The 25,830-nt window shown below is 48.0% G+C and overlaps 1 protein-coding gene across 4 annotated transcripts in view; it reads right to left on the reverse strand.

The window, feature by feature from the left end:
- TP53INP2 (tumor protein p53 inducible nuclear protein 2) overlaps nucleotides 1-25,830 on the reverse strand; it is a 45,555-nt gene that overhangs the window by 9,056 nt on the left and 10,669 nt on the right. For 3 of the 4 annotated variants that reach the window (XM_073309868.1, XM_073309866.1, XM_073309864.1), the window contains exon 2: nucleotides 7,594-7,969. In XM_073309868.1, the coding sequence (XP_073165969.1) occupies nucleotides 7,594-7,717 (124 nt within the window). In that variant the 5' untranslated portion in view covers nucleotides 7,718-7,969. Of the gene's footprint in view, nucleotides 1-7,593; nucleotides 7,970-13,924; nucleotides 14,105-25,830 lie in introns of all 4 variants that reach the window. The other variant, XM_073309865.1, reaches the window with a different exon arrangement.

A 25,830-nucleotide genomic window follows, 5' to 3' on the forward strand; every position in this document is an offset into this window, starting at 1 on the left:
AGTTTGACAAAATCTGATGTTCCCCATTCCTCTCCCCATCCCTGTAAACCATCACAGGCTTAGGCTACCTGAAGGAGCTTCTGGTTAGCTGAGCCAGAGACACTCACAGCAGGGTGGCTGAGCCTGGTTGCCTCAGAGACCTCCCCACATGCTGCAGACCTCACCTCCTCCACCCAATGAGTCATCAGACATCCCACAGAACCAAGGAATCATCGGGCATTTGCAGGCCAGACCAGCCTCCCAGTCAGTCCTTGCCCACCGCAGTCCCATGTACACCCTCTTGATTCCCCAGGAACACTCTCCGAGCCATGCACTGCACTGTCTCCTCCTTCCCAAGACATGTAGCCCAGTTTCTCACTTGGAAAAATCTGGTCGCCGTGTTCCAGCTTGTTTCTGGTGTCAAATGTCAGTGCTTGCTAAAAAACTGGGAGGGAAGGTTAAAGTCTCATCCGTGCTGTGGCTTTTAGACCCATCACCACCACCTGGGCACTTTCATAAGAGCGAGGCCAGCCCAATACTTCTGAGGGAGGGGCAACACCTGATCCCAGGGGTCTAGCTCACGGTTAGAGAGACTAGCTCTCTTCAGTCTCCTTCCATCAAGCAAAGGGTGCCCTGATGATAAGACAACCAGGACTTGCTCTTTGTGCCAGTTGGTAGCTTTATTCTTAGTCTCTTTCCAGGATATCTAAAAATATCTGAAAAGGAAGAGTAACTCTGGTAATAAAGAGGCTGCCGAGGCAGCGGCAGGAATAGAAAGGCAGTGCACAGAGGGTTGTTTCTCAAGTTCTCTGCTTAAGTTGTGCAAACGGTCCTAAGCAGTCATTGCAAATGGCTGAGTGAGCTGATCTACCGCCAAAATGAAAAGGCACAAACCATTTTAATTAAGATGGAGAAGCCCCGTCTCCCTGGACCTGCTGCTGACAACTGCTGTGGGCAAGGTCAGGGCTGAAAATGGTAAACCTTAAATAGCAATCTCTAAGTGCGACTCAGTGTTATCACCTAGACACGGCAGCGTGGCCTGAAGCTGTGTTGAGAATAGTTTCACTTTCACTTCTAGGGGAACAAAATGGCCTTAGAAGTGAAACTATTCCCAATCACTGCTGCAAAGGACTGCCAGCCATCGTGCGGCCTGAAGCGGTGTTGGGAATAGTTTCACTTCTAGGCGAACAAAACTGCCTTCATAAGCGCACAAGAAGTGCCATATTGGGTTGGACCAATGGTCCATCTAGCCCAGTAACCTGTGGGCAGTGCCAGAGCTTCCGGGGGAGGGGAAGCATGATTTCTGAGAGCCTCCATTGTGCACCATCCCGACAGAGATCAGCTGATGCATGTAATGAGCTTGGGGTTCATTAAACAACAAACCAGTGAATGAAAAAGGAATCAAATAAACTAGAGAACTTCTGTGGTGAACTGCTGCGCACAGCTGCACTGGGTTCTCAACCCCAGCTTCCAGGGCACACCTCTAAATTCCTCTATTCATAATACTGTCCCTTATAAGGGAGTGTCTCTAAATTATAATCTTCCACAAACATATCTCTACATCTTCCCTCTTAAAAAAGCCCAATTAGCTCTTCTATCCATATATATAAACAGTTAACGACTATCTAATAACACATGCATTAAATTCGCAGCCCATCTAGTACATTTCCATAAACCAATATGTCAACTATCTAGAGAGAAGAGATTACCAGCACATCACTCTAGAGTGAGTCTTTACCACTCACTTTCCTCAAATACCCCTTCTTCTGACAGGTTGGCAAGTCTCTGAGTCTTTCAGGATGTTTAATCTCCTTCTCTGATCTTCTCAGTATCAGCCTTTCATTAGAGGCTGAGTTGTTCTCTTGCTTCCAGCCCGTTTCTCCTTCTCCCATTGATGATAAATGATCAGTCAGTTGGGAAATGCCAAAGTCCACATTGACTGTCAATGTTTTGGAACTTTCTGGGATTAGTCTTAGATCTCTTCGATTACTGTTGAAATGTGTCCTCCTGGTCTGTCTGGAACACCTAAGACCTTGGATGCAGCTGTTCTTTAATGTTACCTCTTTGGCCCCAATAGAGGTGTGATTCCTCAGGCACACTCTATCACCTGGGTTAGGAGAGGGGAGGTCACAGACCCTTTTGTCAAAATAAAATATCTGCTTCCATTTATGATTTTCTTTCACCTTCCATATGGTTTCATTGTTATGAGATTTCAGCAAGTTATCAGTGATTGGTAAATTAGGTCTGATCCTTCTTCCCGTTAACCGCTGAACTGGAGAAAAGCCATTCTTCAGAGGTGTACTTCAGTAAACCAGTACAGCTTTATACAAATCACCCCCACTGTTAAAAATCTTTTTCATAAGGTTCTTTACTGTCCATATAGACCTTTCCACAAGTCCGTCTGATGGGGGATCGTTTGGACTTGATGTTTTGTGATGAAAATTCCAATTTATGACAAAATTGCCTAAAATCTGCCCTGGAAAATTGCAGCCTATTATCACTAAAGATTTCATCTGGAATCCATGTCTGGAGAAGATTCCCTTCATGCTGACTATCACTGACTTACTATTAGTACGGTGCAGTGAGTGAATTTCTGGATACAGAGAATAATAATCTGGGATTATTAAATAATCCTTTAATTGCCAGGTAAATAAGTCAGCGCCAACCTTCTCATAAGGCCTTTGTGGAACTGGATGAGGTCTCGGAGGCTCTGCTGGTTGACATGGCTTGTATTTCAAGCAGGAAAAGCAGTTTCCTACCAAATTAGTAATGCCGTGATTGATCCACGGCCAATACAGCACTTCTTGTGTTCGTTGTTTGCACTTAACAATTCATAAATGACCCTCGTGGATCTTCTGTAGCATTTCTTTTTGGCGGTTCATTGGAATTACGACCTTACTGCCCTTGAAAATCACGCCATCTATCAGAGGATGTTCATGTCTGCCATTTCAATAGTCCCTCATACTTGGACAGCAATGCCTTACTTTTTCAGGCCACTCTTTAACGATCACTTCTTTTATTAGCCCCAGTGATTCATCTTTCTCTGTTTCCCCTCTTATTTGGCGCAGTTTCCTGTTAGCTGCGGGAACTGACTTTATAATCAGATCTACATAGATTTGTATCTCTGTCTCTAAAGTCTTCTCTGGTTTCGTGGGAGGCACTGCTCTGGAAAGTGCATCTGCAGTGAACGTGAATTTACTGGGCATGTAGGTCACAATCAAATCATACTTTTGCAGCTTTACCATCATTCTTTGAATCCTTAAGGTACAATCATTTAGCGGTTCACTAAATAACTCTATCAAGGGCTTATGGTCCATTTCAACTTCCACTGTCTGTCCATAAATATACTGATTGAATCTCTCACAGGCAAACAATATTTCTAAAAGCTCCCTCTCAATCTGTGCATATCTGGTTTCTGCCTCAGTCTGTGATTGGGATGCATATGCCACTGGTTGCCAACAATCCTCATACTTCTGTAAAATCATGGCACCTAACCCAGACTGTGAAGCATCTGCTGAGATTTTAATAGGGCTTTCTGGTGCATAGAATTTCAACACTGGTTTTTGTATCAGTTGTTGTTTTAAACCTTCCCATGATTCCTCCTGTTCTGCACCCCAACACCATTCATTTTTATTCTCTAGGAGTTTTCTCAAAGCTGCTGCTTTTGTAGATAGGTTAGGTATGAACTTTCCATGATAATTCACCATTCCCAAGAACTGCTGGACATCTTTCTTCAACTGGGGATGTGGCATCATTTCAATGGCTGAAATCTTCCTCTTATCAAGTTTTATACCTTCATTGGAAATAACATCCCCAACAAAAGTCAGTTCTGTAACCCCTAAAACACATTTCTCCCTGTTTAGTTTGAGGTTTGCAGCTGCAGTTGCATCCAGTACTTCCCAAAGTCCTTTTACGCTGAGCCCCAGATGATGATGACATCATCCATTGAGGTGTCAACACCATTAATACATTCATAGATCATACGTATGGTTTTGTGGTACACTTCTGGGGCTGAAGCTTTGCTAAAGGGTAAGCGTAAGAATGTATATCTTCCAAATGGGGTATTAAATGTGCATAATTTTGAGCATTCTTCAGTTAATTTTAGCTGCCAAAATCCTGAGGATGCATCCAATTTACTGAAACATAGGTGCTGGAACTAGGGGTGCTGGGAGTGCTGTTGCACCCCCAGGCTTGAAGTGGTTTCCATCATATACAGGGTTTACAGTTTGGTTCAATGGCTCTCAGCACCCCCACTATACAAATCATTCCAGCCCCCTCTGCTGAAATATTGTGCATTTGCAAATTGAGCCATAATCTCTTCTCTGGTTGGTAGTTTGAAATGTTCTCTTATTATAGCCTTTTTGAGGGCTCTAGGTTCTAAGCATATGCGTAGGTGGCCATTCCTTTTCTCCACCATGTCCAGCGAGCTCACCCATTCTGTTGGCTCCTCAATTTTTTGTCTTACTTGCGTTGCTTCCATCCTTGCAAGCTCAATCTTGAGTTTATCACAGAGTGCAAATGGCACTTTTCTACATGGATGGACAACTGGAGGGACTTCCTTGTTTATCCGAATTGTATGTTCACCCTGCAAGCAGCCCAGCTCTTGGAACAGATCATGGTATTTCCAAAAGAGTGCCTCCTAGCCAGGTACGGTACGATCATGTAGTGAGAGCACCTGTTTTGTCAGACTGAGTTTTTCAACCTCAGCCAGGCCTAAAACTGGTGTCACCTCCTTTGGCACAACAATGAATGGGAGCCAGTACGTGGTGTTTTTATGGTTGATGCTAGCAATGCACCTCCCCTTCACTGGTATATTTGTTCCAGAATAACCAGCTACTTTTATTTTTGTTGGTTCCAGTTTTGGCCTTATCTTCAGTCTCTCATGATCTTGTTCAGACGGAATGTTAACCTGAGCTCCTGTGTCCAGTTTCAGTGGAATAATCGTTCCATTCACTGTCATAGGCAGTATCCAGTCCCTTTCATCAGGCTTGCTTGATTTCAGTATGTTTATGAAAAATTCTTCTCCTCAATCATGTTGTCTTCAACCGAATGCTTTCTGCATTTGGCATCTGCAGCATTTTGCAAAATGATTATTTGCCCCACATTTATGACAGCATTTCCCAAAGGCAACACACTATTTGGGGCCATGCTGTGATCCACACCTTCCACATGACAGTTTGTACCCAGTCTTCCCCCTAGCAGTGGTTTTCATAACAAGTAGTTCCACTTTCTGATTTGACCTATTCTAGCTATATTCTTTTGTACTTAATACATGGATCACCTCTTCTGGTGAATCCAGCTCTTTAGCTTGTGCTTTCACAGCTTCTGCTGCCCTGCATATCTGGAGAGCTTTTTCTAAAGTTAAATCTCCTTCACAGAGCAGTCTCTCTCTTAACACATTGGCTTTAATGCCACAAATGAATGTTTGAAGATGGTGAAAGCATGGAGTTAAATAAAATACTGACTAAATCTGAGGAACATTGCATGCCAAAAAGGAATAAAACCTTTGAGAGAGACCATTTTTTTACATGCATGCAAAAACTGATGATGCTATAGAGCAATATGTCACGAAATTAAGAAGACTCAGATCTGTGACTTTGAGTTGATAGAGTCTCTGGTCAGAGATAGAATCATTTGTTGCCCCAGGAGCAACTTGGCCCACGAACTTTGATCACAACGTTTTGCCCACAACAAATTACCTGGGCAGCTGGCAGCTCTTAGACACCCATTTGTACCCCCAAATTTGGCAGATAAGTGTTTACACACTACTCATTTGTGTTCACAGTTTCCTCTGGGCACAACAATTTAATTAAGAGGCTTGGATAAAATATATAAATTCTAACTGTGGGGTGCAGCCAAACTTTCTTAAATCATGCTTCGCTCCCAATGGCTTGGAAAATGAAAATAGGGTAAAAAACCAAACATATTGGCAAAAACAACAGTATTTTCCAATCTTAAAATTTGTTTCTTATTAAATGAACAAAGCAATAAGAAATGAAAGGCCTGGGAAACATTAGCTTTCAATAAGACACTGGTTTTTAAAAGGGTCATGGGAGAGGATGGGCATTCTCCGTATCCTTCATGTCTGTTCCCAACTCTGGGAGAACAGTCCACAAACAAGTAAGTGCCAAATGAGTTTGTGTTAGGTCACCAGGGTAAAATACTCTTTGATTAAACGAACATAAAGAGATCTTCGGTAACCTTTTAAATCAGATTACACCCAACAGAGGGCTCATCGTACAGGTAAAGTTAATACCTCAGAACCTTTGCCCAATTGATTTGTATGTGAATTAGCGGGGCCTCGATTTCTGGATGGGTTTCAGAATCCTTTGGATGTTCATCCTTCAGGCAAGATGCTAACCTGAAAATGCTTTCTGGGCATCCCCAGCGCGGGTGAGAGATCCCTTGGCACTTTGCCTGCATGCTCTCGCTCTCTGTGATAGTAATGCCACTGGGAGCTTGCAGCTTTCTCTTGCGCAATCCTGAATGACCCAGCTGCAGAGTGTCCAACCCAGATTGTTGCTCTTGATTGGGTCAGTTTAGGAGAGCGATCGAATGACTGATTCCAGATTCACTGTGTTTGGCTTGGCAGTGAAGTTAGAAACATAACTCCAGCCTCTTGCTTTGCAATTCGCTGCCGTGCTAGGAACTCTCCAAGCAAACAAACCAGGAGCAGGTGGTGTGTGGCACTGTCAGCTTTAGTGGGGTTGATCCCAGGCTCCCAGCTGCTCTCCAGATCCTGAAGGTCTCCTCTCCTCACACCCCTTGGAGGTAACTCCTGCAGCACTAGCCTCCAGATGATTTATAACCAGCAGAGGGATAGTGGGGCAGGGCAGATAGGGAGAGAAACCCACATTCTCTCCGCATACTCAGAGCACATGTGTTGGGTGAAATTCCCCTCATTCTTCTTGTCTCCTTCAAACACCCCCTCCAGGCACTGCAAAAGAGACACGTCGCAAGGTCCGGCACTCACAGCTGTGTAATCCTCAAAGTCCGCAGGGTTACTACAGCCCCAAGGGCTGCAGCGTCACTACTGTGAGCTGTAGGGCTGGGAACGACCGCGGTACCAACCTAAAGTACTTTCGCCATGAGGTGCTTTGCTTTTCCAGATGTAGCCCAGATAGCAGCAGGGCAAGCTACCCCTCCACTGCCCATCAGCTCTCTCCTGTACATGCGTGGCCTCCATCACCACAGCATCTTATAATATTTAGCTAGCCCCGCAACACCCCTGGCAGCCTGAGGCACAGAGAGACTAAGTGACTTGCTCAAGGTCACGCAGGAAGTCTGTTGGGGTGCAGGGGCTTGAACCCAGACCTCCCAAATCCTACACTAGCACTCTAACCACTGAACAACCCTTCCTCTCACTGACCTGGAAGTGGGACCTGCCTTGGCCAGAGGAAGAGTAAGGATGAAAGATAATAACGGGGCGTGGGGGGCAGTTAACCAGACCCTTCAGAACCTTGGAGGTTCAGCTGGGGCTTGGGTCAAAGCTTCAGAGGCAGGGGTGGGAAGGGATGGATATTATCTGAAGTTGTTCACTCATTATTAGGCCTATGGTGAAACAAGAGGCCTCTTAAGTGGTGCCCCCCCTCTCCCGCCCTCTGCTTTTCTCACCTGGAAGGTCAATAATGAGCCATCCATCCTCTTCTTCCTCCTCAGAGACAAAGGGTTTGGGTTCCTCCAGGCCCTCGGGTGTGCTGCTGTCACTGAAGAAGAGGCTGGTGAGGCGTTGGAACATGGCTGGGGAATGGTTTCCAAGGTGAGCTTTGATGGGAAGAGAGAGGGAAAACCCAGCGTCCAGTGCCTGCCTCAGAGATGGAGATGGACGTTGCTGGTGGTGCTGGGTGGGAGAGTGACGCTTAAGAGTCCTGTCTGGGTGGGCGAGTCCTTCCGAAGGGCAGGAACCCCTTCCTTCCTAGCGAAAGCTTAGCTGAGTCTAGTTATGTATAGTGCAATCATGAGGTTCTTCACTTGGCTTCAGTGCAAAGGCCTGCGAAGAAAGGAGAAATTCATTCATGCCCTGTGGAAAACCAAAGCTTCCTGCATCACGAGGGATTCAGATGGGCTGCAGGGAGGAGGGAGAAGAAACCCTGATGTGGATCTCAAGGACAAGTTGCTGCAGCCCCTTGTTCTCTGATAGCATCACCCTTTTACCACCCAGACACCTCCTGCAATGCCGAGTTCACTCAGCGTTCCCCTTCCCCTCCCCGTGCCTCAAGCAATAACCTTCCCCTCACTCCCTTTTGCTTTTATTCATTTTGACCTATTTTCCTCGAAAGCAAACAAACCAGCCTAGTACTGGTGCTCGCACAGAGTTTGCAAAGTGCAGTCTAGCTCTCTGGCACTATATAAGGAATAAGCGATGAGCAGACTGTAAGTCAGGAGACCTGGGTTCTAATACTCGCCATGCCACTGATCTGCTGTGTGACCTCGGGCAAGTCACTTTCCCTTGCTGTGCCTCAGTTTCCCTCTCTAAAATGGGGCTGTTGACACTTGCCCATCTGTGAAAAGTGTTGTGAGATCTAGGGGTGAAAAGTATGATATCGTGGCAAATATTATCATTATGAAAAGCTAGGAATGGGCAAAGGGGCTGGACTGGACAAACACTCAAGAGTTCAGATGATCACACGGAGCACATGATGCAGTCCTAACTGCAGAGCTGGGCTGGAAAATGCATGAGAACAGACTTTCCTGTATTATGTCAGTGCTGCTTCCTCTGTGCAGCAGCAGGAAGCCAAAAGGCAGTGAAAATGACCAGGCCACCCTCTATCCCTTTCCCCCACGGTGAGTTAACCAAACAAGGATTAAGGTTTGGTTCACAGCTATTGGGGGGGGGATAGTCACCCCTTGAGTCATGCACATCCTCGTGTCTTCCCACTGTGTGCTCCTACTTGGGTGAGAGTTGGAGGTGTTGGAGGGAGGGGGGTCCAATAAATCTTAATTACAGTGGTGGAAATTAGACCCTGAGCTAGGTTCTGATCTCCATCCCCCTGGCATAAATCTGGAGCCTGTTGATTTCAATGGAGTTACTCCAGATTTACACAGCAGAATCTGTGGCAGCAGATGAAAAACTGGAAAGGGATTTGAAAGGACATAACGGCATGATCCTATTGGGAAGCTGATTAGAATTAGGTCTTGGGGTTTGGTCAACAGAATTCACCTCTTATCAAGAGGAAACAGACGAGACACTAAATATATATACCTGGAGCAGGCATCTACTGACAGGCAACTCCTGGCCTGTAAATCTCAGCCAGCAGGATTGTTAAACTGGCTGAATGTCTCTTTTGCAGACAGAGAAGTAGCTTCACACAAGGAAATAATAAATAGCAACTACAAATAGCCATGTTCTCCCCATTTTTCACTGAAATGTGTTGAGTCAGTCCACCAGTTCTGTCCAGCTCTAATAAATATTTAGACCTCAAAACACTTTGCAAAGCTGTGTATCATTATCCCCATTTTACAGCTGGGGAAACTGAGGCATAGAGCTGCTAAGTGACAGAAGTGAGAACAGACTTCCCAATTCCTAGTCCATTGCTCTCTCCACTGGATAGGCTGCTGCCCAAGAGCTAACTACCTCTACCAATGGCTGTGCTAAGGGATGAGGTCCCTGTGGTTGGATGGGGTGGGTTTTAATTTAATATTTATCTACCCTGGGAACAATGAGTAATGAAAGATTGCAGGAAAAGTGCTTCATTGCTCCATGCCCTCAAAGCAGCCCTTTCCCTGCTGGAGTGCAGAAAACATGGCATAGCCACTAATCTGACCACCCTCTTGCCCAGATTTTTCAGGCTGATATAAATTGGACCCACATCCAAGACACCCTGGGTTTGGAAAGAAAATGAACCAATGGGGTTTTGCAGAACCAAAAGCATGTGTGTGCTGGCCCATCTCCATTGCATTTGCATTCATACCTTGGACAGAAAGGAACAGTGTGGAAGAGGAAGCTGCCTCATTCAATGTCGGGGGGGAGGTGGGCCAAGGAGCTGGGGGAAGGGGGAGACTAAATACAGGTTGGCAGGGCTGAGTGAGAAACTGGGGCCTGGGGTGGGAGGGAAACTGGGAGTGGGAATCAGACAAGAAGGCTGGGTCTGGCTGGGCAAGGAGACTAGGCCTGGGAGCTGGGGAGATCAAAGAGAGAGCTTGGGGTGGGGTGGAGACGGAGACCGGATAAGGATCCAGAGGAAAGAGTCAGACTGCCTGGCACGGAGACTAGGACTGAGAACCTGTGGGGTGGAGGAAGGAGGGGTTGAGACGGATCTGCTGATGAGCTGGGGCACAGGGGGAGAAATGGGAGTGGCCGGGAGGAGGCACACTGAGATTGCAGGGTGAGACTGGGACCAGGAGCCTGTGGAGGTGGAGAACGTGGCGGGGGAGATTGGAGGCCAGAGGAGGGAAAGAGAGCGATTGGACAAGGAACCAGGAAGGAAGAAAGGAACTGGGACTAGCTGGGCAAGGAGACTGGAGGCCAACTCTCCTCCCCAGGTTGGGAAAATTAACCAAGTCATGTGACCTGTGGGCCACCACACTGGATCAGGTCTCTGGTGGATAAGGAAGAGGCCTGGGCTACCAGATGGCTATAGAGAGGAAGAAGGTTTCTGTGGGTGAAGTTGAGGAGTTGCTGCTGGCGAGCAGGAAGACAGACCCTTGGGAAGGAGAGGCTCTGCTAGCTAGACGCTGGGTGAGGACTCTTCCTTTTGAGCTTATTTTGTGAGTCTCTGCTGCTTGTGTAGGGCCAGGGGGAGCTGGAGTAGAGGAAGATAGAGGGGCCAGCTGGAAGAAGCTGGCCTGGAGCAGAGGACAGCCTCTGGTGGAGGGCTGTGGGATCCCTTGACTGGGGGAGGACCCCAGAAGGGAAACACTTTTTGTTTTGGTACCTCTGGCCTGTGTGGAGTATTTGAGGAGCTCTGAGTGAAGGGAAACTAAGGCAGGGGAGTTGCAGCACCTTCCCAGGCTATGAGGAGGTGACAGAAAATGCATAGGCAATGCCTGGCATTTCCTAGCTACTGCAATCTTGGCTATGCTACTTTAATACCACTCTTGTAATGCGGTTTTGTACATGTAATTAGAATTCTGTATAGTAGTAAGAAGAAAATAACCCGACAAAAAGCCCATGAGCTAGTTCGCTACAGTGATGTTATAGTCAAGTTCTACAACGACCTTGGTGTGTAATACAAACCTTGTCGTACATATTCTTCCCAAATCAATAAACTACGTAGCAGAATAGAGCAGAGTCTCGGCTACGCTATGAACAACTGAGACAAGATCTGGTTCCTCTGGCAGAGCAAAGGGCCAGTTAATGTGTCCCAGATGGCTGGGCAAGAACTGGCCTGCCATAAGCAGCCCCAATATGCCCCTGTGCCAAACCCTGGGATATTGTCTATTATGGTAGTGCCTTGAGACCAGCCATGATCAATGCCCCATTGTACTAGGACAAACAAAGTAGTCCCGTCCCTGCCCCAAGCAGCTTATCATTTAAATAAACAAGACAAAGGGGCTAGGGGAAAGGGTCTAATGCCCAAGCAGAGAGAAATGAGTGGTGGTTTGTCAATGTCCTGATGGAACTTGTGGGACTATCCTGGTGGTTTGGTTTTTTTTGCATGTGATGGTTTTAGGAGGAGACAAACTGAACGGAAAGACAAAAGAAGGTGAGAGAACAGCTTAGGAATGAGACTCGGCCAGGCCTGTAATGCTCCAGGGACTCTGGGGTGCACTACAGTCTATAGGCAGCTCAAGGACTGCGATAACTTAAACAGCTGGGGCTGCTCTCATTTATATCAGGGGTCATTTGAATCCTTTGAACACCACAGAGTTCAGAGGGTGTAAAGGTGACTTAATGCCACCTTTCCCTCGCCTCTTCCCCGTGGCTGCATCTCCTGGGGGCACAGCATAGAATTGGCTCCTTCAGAACAACCTCTGACAACTCCATTACGTTAAAGGGGAGAGAAGGTCAAATAAACAGAGTTACACTCCAATGCTGAATACTTGAGTTTGTCTGTCTCTTTCTAGATCTGGGAGGAAGCATTGTCTAGTGATTACAGCATAGTGTTCAGAGCCAGGCAATCATTGTTCAGTTCCTGCCTCTAGCCCTGGGCAGGGCATTTCACCATATTATGCCTTGTTATCATCCCAATTTTACTGATGGGGAAACTAATTCTCTAACTTGGAGGGGGGGTGAGGTGAACTTTATTATTGTCAATAAAGATCTTGAAGACCTACAGAAGGGAGGTGTGACGTATTAATAGGAAAAAAACATTCAAATGAGACAAAAACAGGGATTAAAAGTTAATTTAAAACCACGTCGGGGCTAGATTTTGGGAAATTGAAGTTGCATCCACAAGACACAGTTCTGCATGCATCTCCCTGCTTTGCATGCATATGTTTGTGTAAGTGAGGACTCTAGCTTGAGAAGGTGGCTGTCATAGGGTGAGCTGCCCCTCAAAGGGAATTGGGTCCCTTGTGTTTGGGGTTCCCTGAATCCCGCATAGGAGTGGGATCACGTGGCTGGGTCTGATGATCGGGCTGGATGCCGTTCTTGCTATTAAAAATGCTGCCTGGTCTAACCCCCCTCCCCCCATTTCTGTGGAGAGAGACCTGAGGGCAGAACGTGACGGGGGCTTAGCCAGGAAGGGTCTGGGGCAGACTTAGGGAAGTGTGGTGGGAAGAAGGCCTGAAGTAAACGCCAAAGAGGCCCCACCTGCGCAGTGTGGGAAGCAGACCTGAGGGGACAGTTGTGGGGATGGAAGACTTTGGAGCAGATGGCTGTTCCCTTATTTAGGGCCTCAGAGCTGGAGCCTGGTGTAGAGGGAGGGAGCAGACTCCCCTGCACCTTCAGTTGTGCCTCCTGGAGGGGTGAGTAGACAACGCTGGCCAAGGGTGGTGGACGGACTACAGGCCTAGGGAGAAGGCTGTGAGGGACCCCTGCCTGCAGAGTGACTTGTTGGAGCTTTTCATCCAGGGCTGAGGGACTGCTGAGGCAGGGGAGAGGGTGAGAAGGACTCTTGAGCAGAATGGCAGCCCAGCCCTGAGGCATGGGGAGTCCTCGCATTGAGAGGCCAAGGACTAAACCAGTGCCCCTCAGGTGATAGACATTTGGGTCTGAAGAGGGCCAGACAGACCACTGAGGCCATGACAGCAAGTGACAGAACTTGTTTCTATGCCTTGTGTGAACTCTCTTGTTCCTTGCGCCCCACCCCCACCCCCGCATCCCTGCGAAGGGGAGCTTATGAAATAACCAGAGATCCCAGTGCACCAACCCACCCATTCTGCCGAGGGAGATGGTGGACCTGAAGGGAAGTGGGTACTCTAAGCAGGTGAAGGTGAGGCACTGGCCCTTATCCCTTCTGAGGCAGAGTGACCTGAAAGCTGCTAACACAAAGATCTGGGGGACAGAAGTGGTAACTGGCTTGTGTAACCAGCCATCCCACAACAGCTTTGTGTAACACGCTGGCCTGATGGTGTCCCTGTCCCTTGCTAGTGTCTGGCCCCAGAACTTGTTACTTACAGCCTGCCCTGCCTGCAAAGCAGCTCTTCAGAGCCTCTTCCTGAGCTTGTGCAGCCAGAGTTGGGGCTGCAAGAGCAACTGGGCAGCAGCTCAGTGCTTTTCTCGTTCCACGCTTACGACCTCTCCTGCACAGTCAAACCCCAGGTGAGCTGTCCCTTCACCTGAGCAACCTCCACTAACACTGCATTGCCTCTCCTCTTAAGCATCCTGATTCAAAGACCACTGAGAGACTTCCATTGACCTTCATGGGCTCTGGATCAGGTCCGTAATGAGGTTCAGTGAACCGTGACTCTCCTACAAGCTGGCTTTCTAGCTCATGTGGTTGGTAGGGGCTGGAGTGTGTGGTGCTAAGGTTCTATATTTAAGGCTCACCAACAATGGAGAATCTGTGGCCATGGTTTGATATATTTGTACATGTATGGGGGGGGGGGTTATGGTACCAACCTGGACTGAGCTATTGCAGGGTGCAGTGCTTTCTTAGAGGTGGGTTGTTGGCCCACATGAAACCACCGAGCATGCAGTAAGTACCGGGGTAGTCTGAGATGAGCTAGATCTAGATGTAACAAGATTCCAGGATTCTGAGGTGCTCTGGTGCAGTAGGCTGGAAATTCTGCAGCACGTCATCTAAATATTTACAAACAGAGGCTTAATGTACTAAGCATGGAAATGAAGAAGGCAGGACCTCTTGTGTTAGTAAATCCAACTTGTTTTAGACTAGCCTCATCTCTCTTTTAAAAAAAAAAATCGAATGTGGATTTTTGTACACGGACTTCTAGGTCATTGTGGTGAATCTTGCAGGCTCGGAAAGATAATATTGCACCAGTTACACTCAGTTCACGCTTTCAAGGCTTTCCTCTCAACTATGAGGGCTAGAAACATAACAAAGCTGAGAGACTGAAGCACAGCTCTCGGGCAAATGCTGTGGCCACAGGATCTTAGGCTGAGTCCCAGGTTTAGACCCATGTATGCACACCTCTCCCAGGTACAGTAAATCAAGTAACACAGTGTACAGCAGACTACCTGACAAAGTAATGCATATTGAAAAATATAATCCCAACTATACATTTAAACCTGCTCCTCATCATTTTATAACAAACAAAAGGAAGTATTTTTTCACACAATGCAGAGTCAACCTGTGGAACTCCTTGCCAGATGATGTTGTGAAGGCCAAGACTATAACAGGGTTCAAAAAAGAACTAGATAAGTTCATGGAGGATAGGTCCATCAATGGATAGCCAGGATGGGCAGGGATGGTGTCCCTAGCCTTTGTTTGCCAGAAGCTGGGAATGAGTGACAGGACGTGGATCACTTGGTGATTACCTGTTCCGCTCATTTCCTTTGAGGCACTTGGCATTGACCACTGTTGGAAGACAGGATACTGGGCGAGATGGATCTTGGGTCTGACCCAGTATGGCTATTCTTATGAAGGTCCAGCTGCCCGGTTAGAGCCACTTTCCATCTTCTCTGTGTGTCCGGACGGGATAGAGCCATGGGCCAGGATTTAGCCCACTGCACTCTGCTTCCTCTTATCTGCTGCAAAGGCCTGCTGTGCCCTGGTAGTACCAATCTCCAGTGCAGATGTAATTGCTTTGGGGGAGCCAGTTACAATATGGTTTCTCTGTTTGACATGGTTCCACTTTGGAGTATAGACTGGCCCTTAAATCTGCCCTGACCCCCGCCATAGGCTCTGGGCTGCATTCCTTGGGAAGGCTAAGGTCTGGCATCCCTGTTTGTGGTCATTTGGTCTATAAACTCATTCTGGATGTAAAGCCACCTGACACTTTCCTGGTTTGTGTCAACACAAATGTTGACATTCAGCCTTCCGCAAATCTAGGGCTTTAAACCTCATCCTATTTAATAACCTGATAGACACCTTACAGCTCACACTTAACACAGAGGAACAGAAAATACTGCAAAGGCATGACGTGGTCATATGAACCACCTGAACTGCTGACCATGGAGCACTTGATCCCTGGTGCTGCAGTAAAGCTGGACTTTTTTGCATTCAACTATTTTAAAAAAGCATTCAGGAAGCTTTCCATTCACTGGCTACAAATGCCCTTCAGGCCTGGTCTCCAGATAGGGGCACGGCTTAAGCACAGTCTATTTAACTAGCACAATGGAGCACTTTAATGACTTGCTCCGTTGTTTATGAAAGGCTGGAGAACACTGTGTAACTGGCAGCATCAAAGCTAATCAATATGGCACATAAACACCTTGATGGGAACGGCTATGCAGGCGACGTGGAGAGGACACAAGAGATGGGTGGAACTCAGCTTTCAATTAGAAAAAAGTTGTGCTTGAAGTCTTACAGAATTTGAGAAATGGGGTTGTAGAGCTAGGGAAGAAGGAGGGTCGCATCACTCCGGTAACAATGTCATTCTCCCTATGAGAAGAGGGCCATCTTCTCTCATCTACAAAGCTGCTGGTATCTCCAACCATCACATGCCTGATTCTACATGTTTGGTCTACGTTAGTTCCTGATCTCAATACACATGCACTCAAGCTGCCCCTGTTAGAGTTCCTGTAGCAGCCCTCTGCATGTTACAAACCATTAGAGCGTCTCATTTAAATTGTGGAGTCCCTCCATGTACTGAGAAGAGGAGAATCCATATAACATTCCTTGCATGGAGCTCTATCCAGAATAGGCCCACTGACATGTACGGGATTACTCCCATGAGCTCATGCTGCAGGATCAGCCCCAGGATTAGCACTCTATGAGTTTACTCTGCAAATGCAGACAGTACAGTCCTTCAGAAGCGTGAATCTACCAATCCTATATAAGGGTATTGTGAGGCCGAGACAGAAAGTGCCAACCCAGCTTCGTACAGGGACTTAGCATTAGAGAACCCAGCTCTCATTCCCAGGCCAATGGAAGAACCACCATCTCACTCTGGCAACCGTTCAGAAATAGATTAATACTTGACCCAGATGTCCCTGACTTGGTGTCTTCCTGGCTTTTCCCATCACTAGTGGCTGATCCCACAAACTCTTGCTGCCTTCGTAGGGTTTCCATGGAACAATGGCAAGATTCAGCCCAAAAAGAAACACTTCCTTGTTTACAATGAGCCATCTCCTGCCTCTTAAACCCGTCAGTCAAGTGTCTGCTGGTGCTTTATATGGACATGATGGGGCATAATGAAAGCCCAGAGAGTGCAGCACTGTGAGGGAGGCAATCATGATGACCACATACAGAGGCACATGGCATTGGTAGGTGAACTGAGCAGAGGCTGCAGGAAGAGCAAAGGCTGGTTCAGCAGTGAACGCATTGGTCCATGAGTCAGGAGAGCTGGGTTCTGTGCAACCTTGGGCAAGTCACTTATTGCTGAGTCCTCCAAAGGGGGGGGAGATTCTGGGGGAGCAGCTCAGGTGTTGGGTGTTAAGACACAGTTTGGGCTTGATGTGCAGAGGTTCTCAGCATCTTTAGCTCCCACTGACTTGAAGAGGAGCTGTGGGTGCTCCACAGCTCTGCAAACCACCTCCCAGGGGGCACAAGCTGAGCACTCAGGAACTCAGGTGCCCCAAATCAGTGGCCACTTCTGAAAATATTGGCATAACCCCCCTGCCCCCTACACACACACATCCCCATCTGTAAAGCGGGGGCGAGGGGGAAGAAGTGACCGCCCTCTCAAGAGAGAAACCTGCACCAGAACAGGCCTCAGCATGGGGCGGGGGGTAAGCAGTGACTTGTTGCTTGTATCGGCCCTCTGCCCTGGGATGAATTCCCACTCCACTCCCCATGTCTGAAGCTGGAGGTCACTAGATAACTGCAGAGCATTGTTCTGGATCAGAAGTGACAGTTGTTGACGGCTCAGATCAGCAATGAGGGGGGCTGGGAGGAAAGGATGTTGGTGAGTGAAATGACTCTTCTCTGAGTCTCTGAGTCTCTTTAAAACCTGCTCTATCCCAGCCTTTGAAATTGCTTACAACGAGCCCAGCTGGGCCCTTATTAAGAGCAGTGAAGGATTTTAAGCCCCTAGTCCAGTCAGCAACTCCCTCCTGACACCATTACTTAGTGACCCTGGAAAAGGCGATGGAGGAAGGAGCTGTGTTCGTGCCATGGTGTGGACTGGGCTGGAAGTAGCAACTTGGGTAACGCAGTTGGCACCTGTCCGGAGCACAGAGCTCCTCTGAAGGGCATAGGGAGGGTTGGAATAGGATCTGTGGTTCACATTATAGAGAGGCCTTGGCTACCAACTTCCTGAGCAGAGTGGGATGCAACTGAACGTGGCTCTCCCACAGTACTTGGCCTGGCTGGGGGAGAAGGGGAAGCCATTTCCATGAGAGGTAAGGAACTGACCCATTCTGACCTGATGCAGATGACAGAGGCTGTTCATGGTGGGCTCCTGTGGACTTCAGAGCTGGCACATAACCAGCCCTTGAAAGGGAACATGCCAAGCTGCTCAGGGTGGAAATAAGACCAACCTATTGCATTTTGGCTTGTGAGCCTCCACGCTTCTGAGTGGACTAGACTGACGCTGGACTCCTATGAATCCAGCTTGTTCATGAGACTGGCTCCTTCCAACCAAAGAGTGGAAAAATCCAGCACCCTTTGTCTGTTCTTATAGGTGTCCCCATAGTGGTTCTGCAGTGTGAACATTGGCATGGGGGGCAGGGTGTCTAGAACATTGCCTCTGATTACACCCCAGTGCCCTCACACTGGCCCCAGAAAGTCTAAGAGCTTAACGCTGAGTCAGTTACTAGTGCTGTCAGTTCAGGCAGTTGTTCCTTTAACCAGGCTTCAACGCTACCGGCATTTATCCACCTTCAGAGGAGCCACCTACTTTGGGTTGCTGGTTCCTTGCTTTGGAGCGCACACAGACTTAGAGCCTGATCCAAAGCCTCTGAAATCAATGGGAGTCTTCCCCTGACTTCTAGGGGCGTGTGGCAGACCCCTGCTGCCGCCTGGGTATGATCTTGCACCATTAACATCAATGGGCAAAGGGTCAGGCCCCAAAAGAGGCTTGACTTAAGAGGGCTCTCCCCTTCTTGGGACAGGCCTGTAGCACTCCTGCTTCCAGTCAGGAGATCAGAGGGGCAGCTGCCAGCCCCCTGGTGAGTCCATGGGACACAGGCAGGTCCAAGCAGTCCAGCCACAGTATTTTAGTAAGTTGCAGGCTGTAGGAGGCAGGCCGAAATAAAGCTTGTAAGCTGCTCCCTGGACTCTTGTTTTTGTGATGTGTGGCATTGGTCCAATCTGCTACACTCCAGAGGCAGATAGCTCTACAAGCTGTCTGCATTTCCACAGGCCCTGGGTCTAATATCACATTGCTGAGTGTCTAGTGAATAATTTGTTTTAAACTGAGTTTACTCTATATCCTGCATTATACCTGCTTTCCCAGCCTTCACCCCACTCCTTCCTTCTGCTCCTACCATGGTGCGTCCTTCCTAGCTAGTGTTTGGTTTTCTTTCACTCCTCTCTCTTTCCCTCCGTCTCGCTCAGTGCAGGGAAAGAGGGAAGTGCATCTTTCTCCAGGACCTCCCCTCAAAATGTCTCATTCTCTTCTCCTTTCCTATTTAGCCCCTCAGTCTTTCCCATCCAGCCACCTCTCCTCACTCTTGTTCCCTTTCTCCTTTGGCTCTTTCCTCAGTGGCTCCTGGCTGCTCCTCAGCATGGCTCCGCATCCACACACCCAGGAAAAGGAGCCGTGGCTCCTCAACTCCTCCTCCACATGCAGTGGCTACAGCAGCCAGCAAAGTGAAGGAGGCCCTGCCAGAGTGGGAGGGAGGCTGAGTGGACCAAGGACACAGCCTGGGAGCATCTTGCCCACCAGCAAGAGATGTCTGTAGTTAGTCTGAGAACGGTGATCTGCATGCTACCCCCTGTCCAGCTCCTTCATGCAGAGCTGGGTTGAGGCACAAGGCTGTGCAGAGTGCCATGGAGTCAGGCAATGTCTGACTCCCGGCTTTCAGGTGAAAGGAGAAAACGACTAGTTCTCATGGAGGCGAAGACAAGCCTGAAAACACAACCTGAGCGTAACTGATGCAGAGCTGCCTGCTTGACTGCGCTGGAAGCCAGGAAAAAAGCTCTGAGGTGTGTCCTACCCTGTGTGTCTCCACGGTGTTGATTTCAGAGGTGCTGCTCTAAGGAGCCCTAACAACACTGCCCCAGCAGAGAATGAGGTGAGTGGTATTGGGGTTTTTCCAGGGGTCCCTTGTTGCCACCACTCCATCCTGGCTGTACTAGGTTGGTATTTGCCGGAGCCCTCACACACCACACAGGCCTCTGGGTGGCTGGGGCACAAATACCCCCTCCTTCCTGACAGACCCGAACTCCCTGATGCCTGGGTGGTCCAGGGAGATCCAGCAGGCCCCCAAAGGAGATGATGTGGCAACCTGCCCACCCCATCCCACCAACCCATCAGATGGCTTGCAAGTAGGAGCCCAAACAGGGGTGTACCTAGGATGCCAGATTGCTTTAATCCAACCCTGCTTTAGGGCTTGTTTACACATACACGTTGCAGTAGAGCTTGATGACTACTCTATCTAATGCTTCTCCCATGGGTGTAGGTGTTCCACCTCCCTGAGAAGCGATAGCTATGTCAATGGGCAGTGCCCACCTGGTGACGTACCACTGCCTACATAGGGAGTTTGGTCAGTATAGCTGTGTCCCTTGTGGGGTGGGGGAGTGGACGTAGTTATACTGACAAAAGTGTGCAGGGTAGATCAAGCGTAGTGCAGCTTGCTTTTGCAGCAGGAGGATCTAAGTTCCCATCAACAGCAGCATTGGAAGATCTAAGTGATCATTCCTGAGTTGCCATGGTTTTGTTACAATGGCTTAATGCGGGTGGCTCCTCTTTACAGCATGGCAGGTACTAGATTCCATCAGCAAGTCATCTGAAGGCTCATGAACATGTCTACGTTTGCTAAAGGCACATGTTGCCAAGAGCAGAAGTCAGCTGAATTTTACCACTGTGCCCCGCCTTCTAGCAATATAGCACTGAAACTTTATCATGTCTTTTTGCATGTCCTCTGTCATGTGAGCAAGTTGTACAGAAAGTTTAGAACTAACACAGCCCAATCTGTGACCCGATGTGAACGTAGGGTTGCCAGTTTAGGTTGGATGTATTCCTGGAGGCTTCATCACATGATAATCTTTCATTCCTGGAGATTCCAGGACAATCCTGGAGGATTGGCAACCCTAGTGATGGATAGATGTGTGTGAGAGAGAATTCTCTCTCTCTCTCTATCACTCCAATTAAATTGCCCTCTAAATCTTAAGATTTTTCCTTCTAATTAACAAAACTGATCAGGAGAGAAGATCTAAAACAAATATGTTGAAAGGCTTGGTTAAGGGTTATGGGCCAGATCCTCAGTTGGTTTAAGCAGGATGAGGACCTGGTCATATGCCTTCTATCAATTGTCACAGGTTCGGTGTTTTGTTGACTATACAACAGAAGGTAACTGTTGGTTGCTTAGGTTCTTTTCTGCTTATGTTGCTGGCTGTTTATCTTGAGCCGCCTTAACTGTTAAACAACATGGTGTTTGTACACGAGTATACTTCTAAGTCCAAACTGATCCCTGGTGTAACTCCATTACTTTCAGAGGTGTTACACCGGGGTTGAATTTGGTTGATAACCAGGGCCATGGGGGTTGCTGTGTCCTTAAATTGCACTGCTTGTGAAAATGGCCTAAGTTATAAGGTCACTGACAATCTTTTAGGCCTACACGTGGACTTCCCTTGGCAGTTGTCCCATATTGAATTGCAGCCATAGGTTATTTTTTTTAACTGATGTTTGCTGCAGAACAACATGCAAACTTAACGTCTAGCCCATTCTGCAATCTACTGCACACTGACTGGTCCTGCAAAAGGAAGACGGGGATGGAGAGCTAGGTCGAGTCTGTGAAGAGGAAGAGTCTGGTGGTCCTCTACGAGTTAATTTACAAGGACCCTACTTCTACAAAGCACAGAAGCATGTTCATTGGCTTCAGCAGAACTTAAACATGGGCTGAAGCATTTTGCTAAATAGGGATGGGCTTGAGCATATTCGTAAAGCTTAGCAGGTGCTTAAGTACATTGCTGAATCGGGGCCCAAAGTAGGAGGCAGTCTTTTGTCTTATAATTTACAGCCATGTGAAATGCGTCTAAAATCAGTCCATCACTGGAATAAGAACGAAATGCACTTGGATACCATGGTGAAGGGGCAATCTTGTCCAGGTTTTTGTAAGATGCAACACAGCTCTACATGGCCTCTCTGGAAACACCAGACGAATAGCCCAAAGCATTCTGGTTTAAAGAACCTAGGAGTTTTCTGAGATCCTAGAACTGAAGAGTGTTTGAAAGCACAGACCTTCTCTTTTGTTGCTTTAAAGTCTGCATTTTGCTCAGAGATTTGCCCCAAGATAGCAAGTTTCTTGCCTGTGTGAATTTTAGGGCTGAGTTATAAACTAGGCCATCTGAGTATATAATGGAAATCTCATTCCCCACCCCCCCAAAAAAACCCAACCTCACAAAAAAACCCCCAACACTCTAGAATATAGACTTTAACGGATGCTCAACCTTCCTCCAAGCAGGGAAGTGGTATCCCTATTTCTCAGTTTGGGGGGGGGGGGGGGGGAACAAGGCACAGATAGGTTAAGTTGGATGTCCAAAGTTACACAGTGAGTTTGGCAGAGTCGGACACTAAAATTCTTGGTTCCCGGACCCCTGCTTTAGCCACTGTCTAAGGCTCTATATTCCTGAAGCTATTGCCTTTGCCAGCTAGGCAGCTACAATTAGGTCTAGTAGGCCCCAAAATTGCTTTTTCTTATCCGTTGTTAAAGGCCATGGAACGATGTCTTAAGTGTTTAATAATTATCAGTAGCCCAGTGCTTGCCATGAGCAACCCTACAATAACAAACCTGTGTAGGCAATCATGTTTCTGAGCAATCCCGGAACAACAAACCAGTCAGCGTGTCCAGTGGAAGACCGATTTCAGTAAGGGCACAAGGGATTCTTACTAATGGGAATGCAGACTCTGGGCCAAATCTCCAGCTGTTGTAAATCAGTATAGTGCCACTGACTTCAATGGAGCTCTCCTGACTTAAACCAGCTGATGAATTGGCCCCCATGGTATTAACTGTAGACTGGCTTGACGGGGGGTCTTGCTAGTGTGAAATAAGTGGTTGTGTGAGGATAGTCACCAGGCCTGGCTCAAGGCAAAAGAGAAAGTGGGGTGGCCTTTGGCTTATTCTTATGGAACCTGCCCATACTGACACCAACTAAGCAACACCCTCAGAAATTGCTGTCGACTGGTTCCCCCTTTGGGGAAGATGGGATAGCAGTAACATGCTACTTGTGTCTTAAAGTGACGGTGCCCCGCCTCGCTCCCTCACCAAGTGTTTTATTCTGAACCACTGGATGCTAAAGAAAGAGCAGCAAATTGTTTCCTCAGTTTGTCTGTAAAGGGGCCTTAAAAACCCTGGTGATGCACCTGGTGGAGGGGATTCTGAGTGCTGCATTTTTCCAAGCTAGAGTTTAACACTTAAGTCCTCCAACTTGCTCCTTTCCCCCATAGAGTCAGGGAATCCCCCCTGGTGAGTAGGTCTCAGCTCCTTGCCTGAAGGAATTAGACCCACATGGTTTGTTACAATTACCTGAGCCTAAAGCAAAATAAACACAAGGAGAGAAGATGGGGCACTAGTACGGCCACTTCTACACACACAAGGTTTGTCTTCACTGCAAAGTAAACCTGGGAGTTACTGCTGAGCCCTCCTCCTTCCCCACACGCCATCCTCTTGCCCAGGTTTGGTGGTGCTTTTGGCCCACCTGGAGCTGTAAACTAAAACCTAGGTGCTGCTTTCACTTAGGCTGGTAACTGGATCACCTAGCATTGAGGACACAAATTAAATCACTTAAGTTATGATTGTCCTCCAGAGCCTTCCACAATTCCACCTGGGCCCAGGCAAACAGACTAGTTATCTGACAATTCACCAGGAATTCAGCTGCTAAGCTTACTGTAGTGCAAAGACCCATGGGATATGCCCCCAGACAAGCCCATCAAGAGAAATCTGCGGCCCACTTCCCCCACTTTATTTACACAGACCTGAGATGTTCGGGGGGGGGCTGTTTAGCTTGGGGCCCTAATAAAGTTGTCCCCCTTTCATCAGCCCTGTCCCCAGGAGTCCTAATGACACATGGGGGGAGTGCAGTACTGGTAACCTGGGTAGAACCTGGCAGTATGGCTGCTCACACCTAAGCTCAGTTAACCAGGTGCCAGCCATCAGGGTTACTTCTGCAGTGAAGACATGCCCACCGTCAGCAGACTAGTTACTACTTTATGGGTGAGCAGGTTCCTTTCATTTCCTGCTCCCTACTCCCATCTATGAACCTCCACAATGAATGGAAGTGGGAAGTAGTTAACAAAAGGCACTTACAGCAACAGGTTCCGCTTTATGTGAAGACCTCCTGAGTGGCCTGCCAATCTTACATAGTGTAATCCAGGGGATGCCCTACAAGATAATGCAGAATGACTTGGGTGGCTCAGTTGCCTAGGGATCAGGTTTGAAATGCCCTGGAATCTCAGGTTTGGGCTTTCAGAGGCAACCTTCCAAGGCAGAGAAACTGAATTCCATCTAGTTGATGATCTCTTAAGTGAAACCTCAAACTGAGGTCCTTATCTCTCCTGCACAGAGAGATAAGAGCCTGAAAGACCTGTCATAAGAGATAGGGTTGCTTGGGTGTCCTTGGCCAAAACAGCAGGTTTTTTGTTTGTTTTTTTTTAACTCCTATTGCAACATCAGGCATAACTGATGCCAAGCTTGGTCATTCAAGGTTGACTGTAAAGAATGCACAAGGGTCATGCTTAATGAAGGACGCTTCTGGGCATGTTTGTGTTGTGTGTGATTCTTGCACTTTTGCCAGTACAGCCCACCAGTGGTGCAAGTAGGGTAGTGCAGTTTGTTGTACCAATAAGTTATTTACAGCCGGTACGGCGTACCGGAAAAACAAGGAGCAGCAGAACATGGGGCTGCCGGGTGGGGCTTCCACACAGCTGTGTCTCCTGAGTCCTGTCCGGGATCTGTACAGCAGCCCCACCAGAGGAGCTACCGGCGTGCGGCCACCCAGCAGTCCCACGTTCAGCTCCTTCGGCCCGCGGTTCCCAGGAGAGGCCTGCGGTTCAGGGCGATCCTGGGAACCGCAGCGGCGAAAGGAGCAGAACCCCATGCCGGCAGCTCCTCTGGCACAGCTGTACCCCTTCCCCTCCCCCCGAGCCCTGTCCTCCGGCGGGGCTGCTGTACAGACCCCAGACAGGACTCAGAAGATGCAGCTGCATAGCAGGGCTGGGGATGGTATAGCCGTGCCAGAGGAGCTGCCAGAGTGGGGCTCGGTTGCCAATATGGCTGAAAAAAATACTCTCTTCTGTCAAAGGGAGCTGGTTTTCAGCTCTTCTGCTGTCTGGGTTTTTATCGCAGTTGTGGAGACGCTGCTGGGTCCTGTCTACACTAAGTTGCATCTGTTGTAACTAGGTCCCCAGAGTCCATTCTTGTAATGTAGATGGCCTTAGATGCTTTGTCCACTCCAGTGTTCAGAGTAACGACAGTCTCTTGTCTCCAAATAGATACGCAGGAATCAGTTCACCCACCGGTGAAATGCAGCTAATTCTGGGGTACAACATGGTTTAACAACATTTGGCAACTGCAAAACCTACATCCATCTAACTGAAATTAAAGGTGGGTGTGTGGAAACTTCCCTAAAAGGGGACACACTTTTTGGCATATTGTGGGAGATGCAGTCGTATCACTGAGGCCAGCATACAGAGGAGAATGGGAGAATGAACTACAACTTCCAAGAGGCACTATGATGGCATTCCTAAATGGACAGTTCCAATTTTTGACTTTTGATTGGGAAAAAAAGTCAAACTTTTTCCACAGGGGAAAGACTCCTCCCCTAATTCTTTCCAACCAGTTCTAGTGTTTAGCACAGTGTAAAAGACAGTGATAAACTCCCCACAAACTCTTCCCTCTTAACAGAACTCCACAGCTGCTTTGTGGAGCACTGTGTAGGGCACCCAGGGAAAACTCCTCCAAGAAACCGCACAGGTTTGCAGACTCCTGTAGGCTTGGGACAGCATCCCATCACTTGGCTAGGTGAGCAGTCCGGCCTTGGCCCTGCCTGTGCATCGCTTCCTCGAGTCTAGGAGCAAAGTGTCATAGTGTGAAGTAGGGACTGGAGTACATAAATCTACTCCCTCTTCCCAGCTGCAAAGGAAGCTAGCCATGGAGTGACAGTTCAGACTATCTGTGGATGACCCTGGGTAGGGGACATCTGCTCACAGTCTGACAGTTAAGGGTGAATGGACAAAATCTTCGTTGTGTTTGGGCTGGAGAGAGAGGGGGGAAAAAAACAAACACAGATGGGGCTGGTGCCA

Source organism: Lepidochelys kempii, chromosome 13 (genome assembly GCF_965140265.1).
Source record: "Lepidochelys kempii isolate rLepKem1 chromosome 13, rLepKem1.hap2, whole genome shotgun sequence".
NCBI classification, from domain to species: domain Eukaryota; kingdom Metazoa; phylum Chordata; order Testudines; family Cheloniidae; genus Lepidochelys; species Lepidochelys kempii.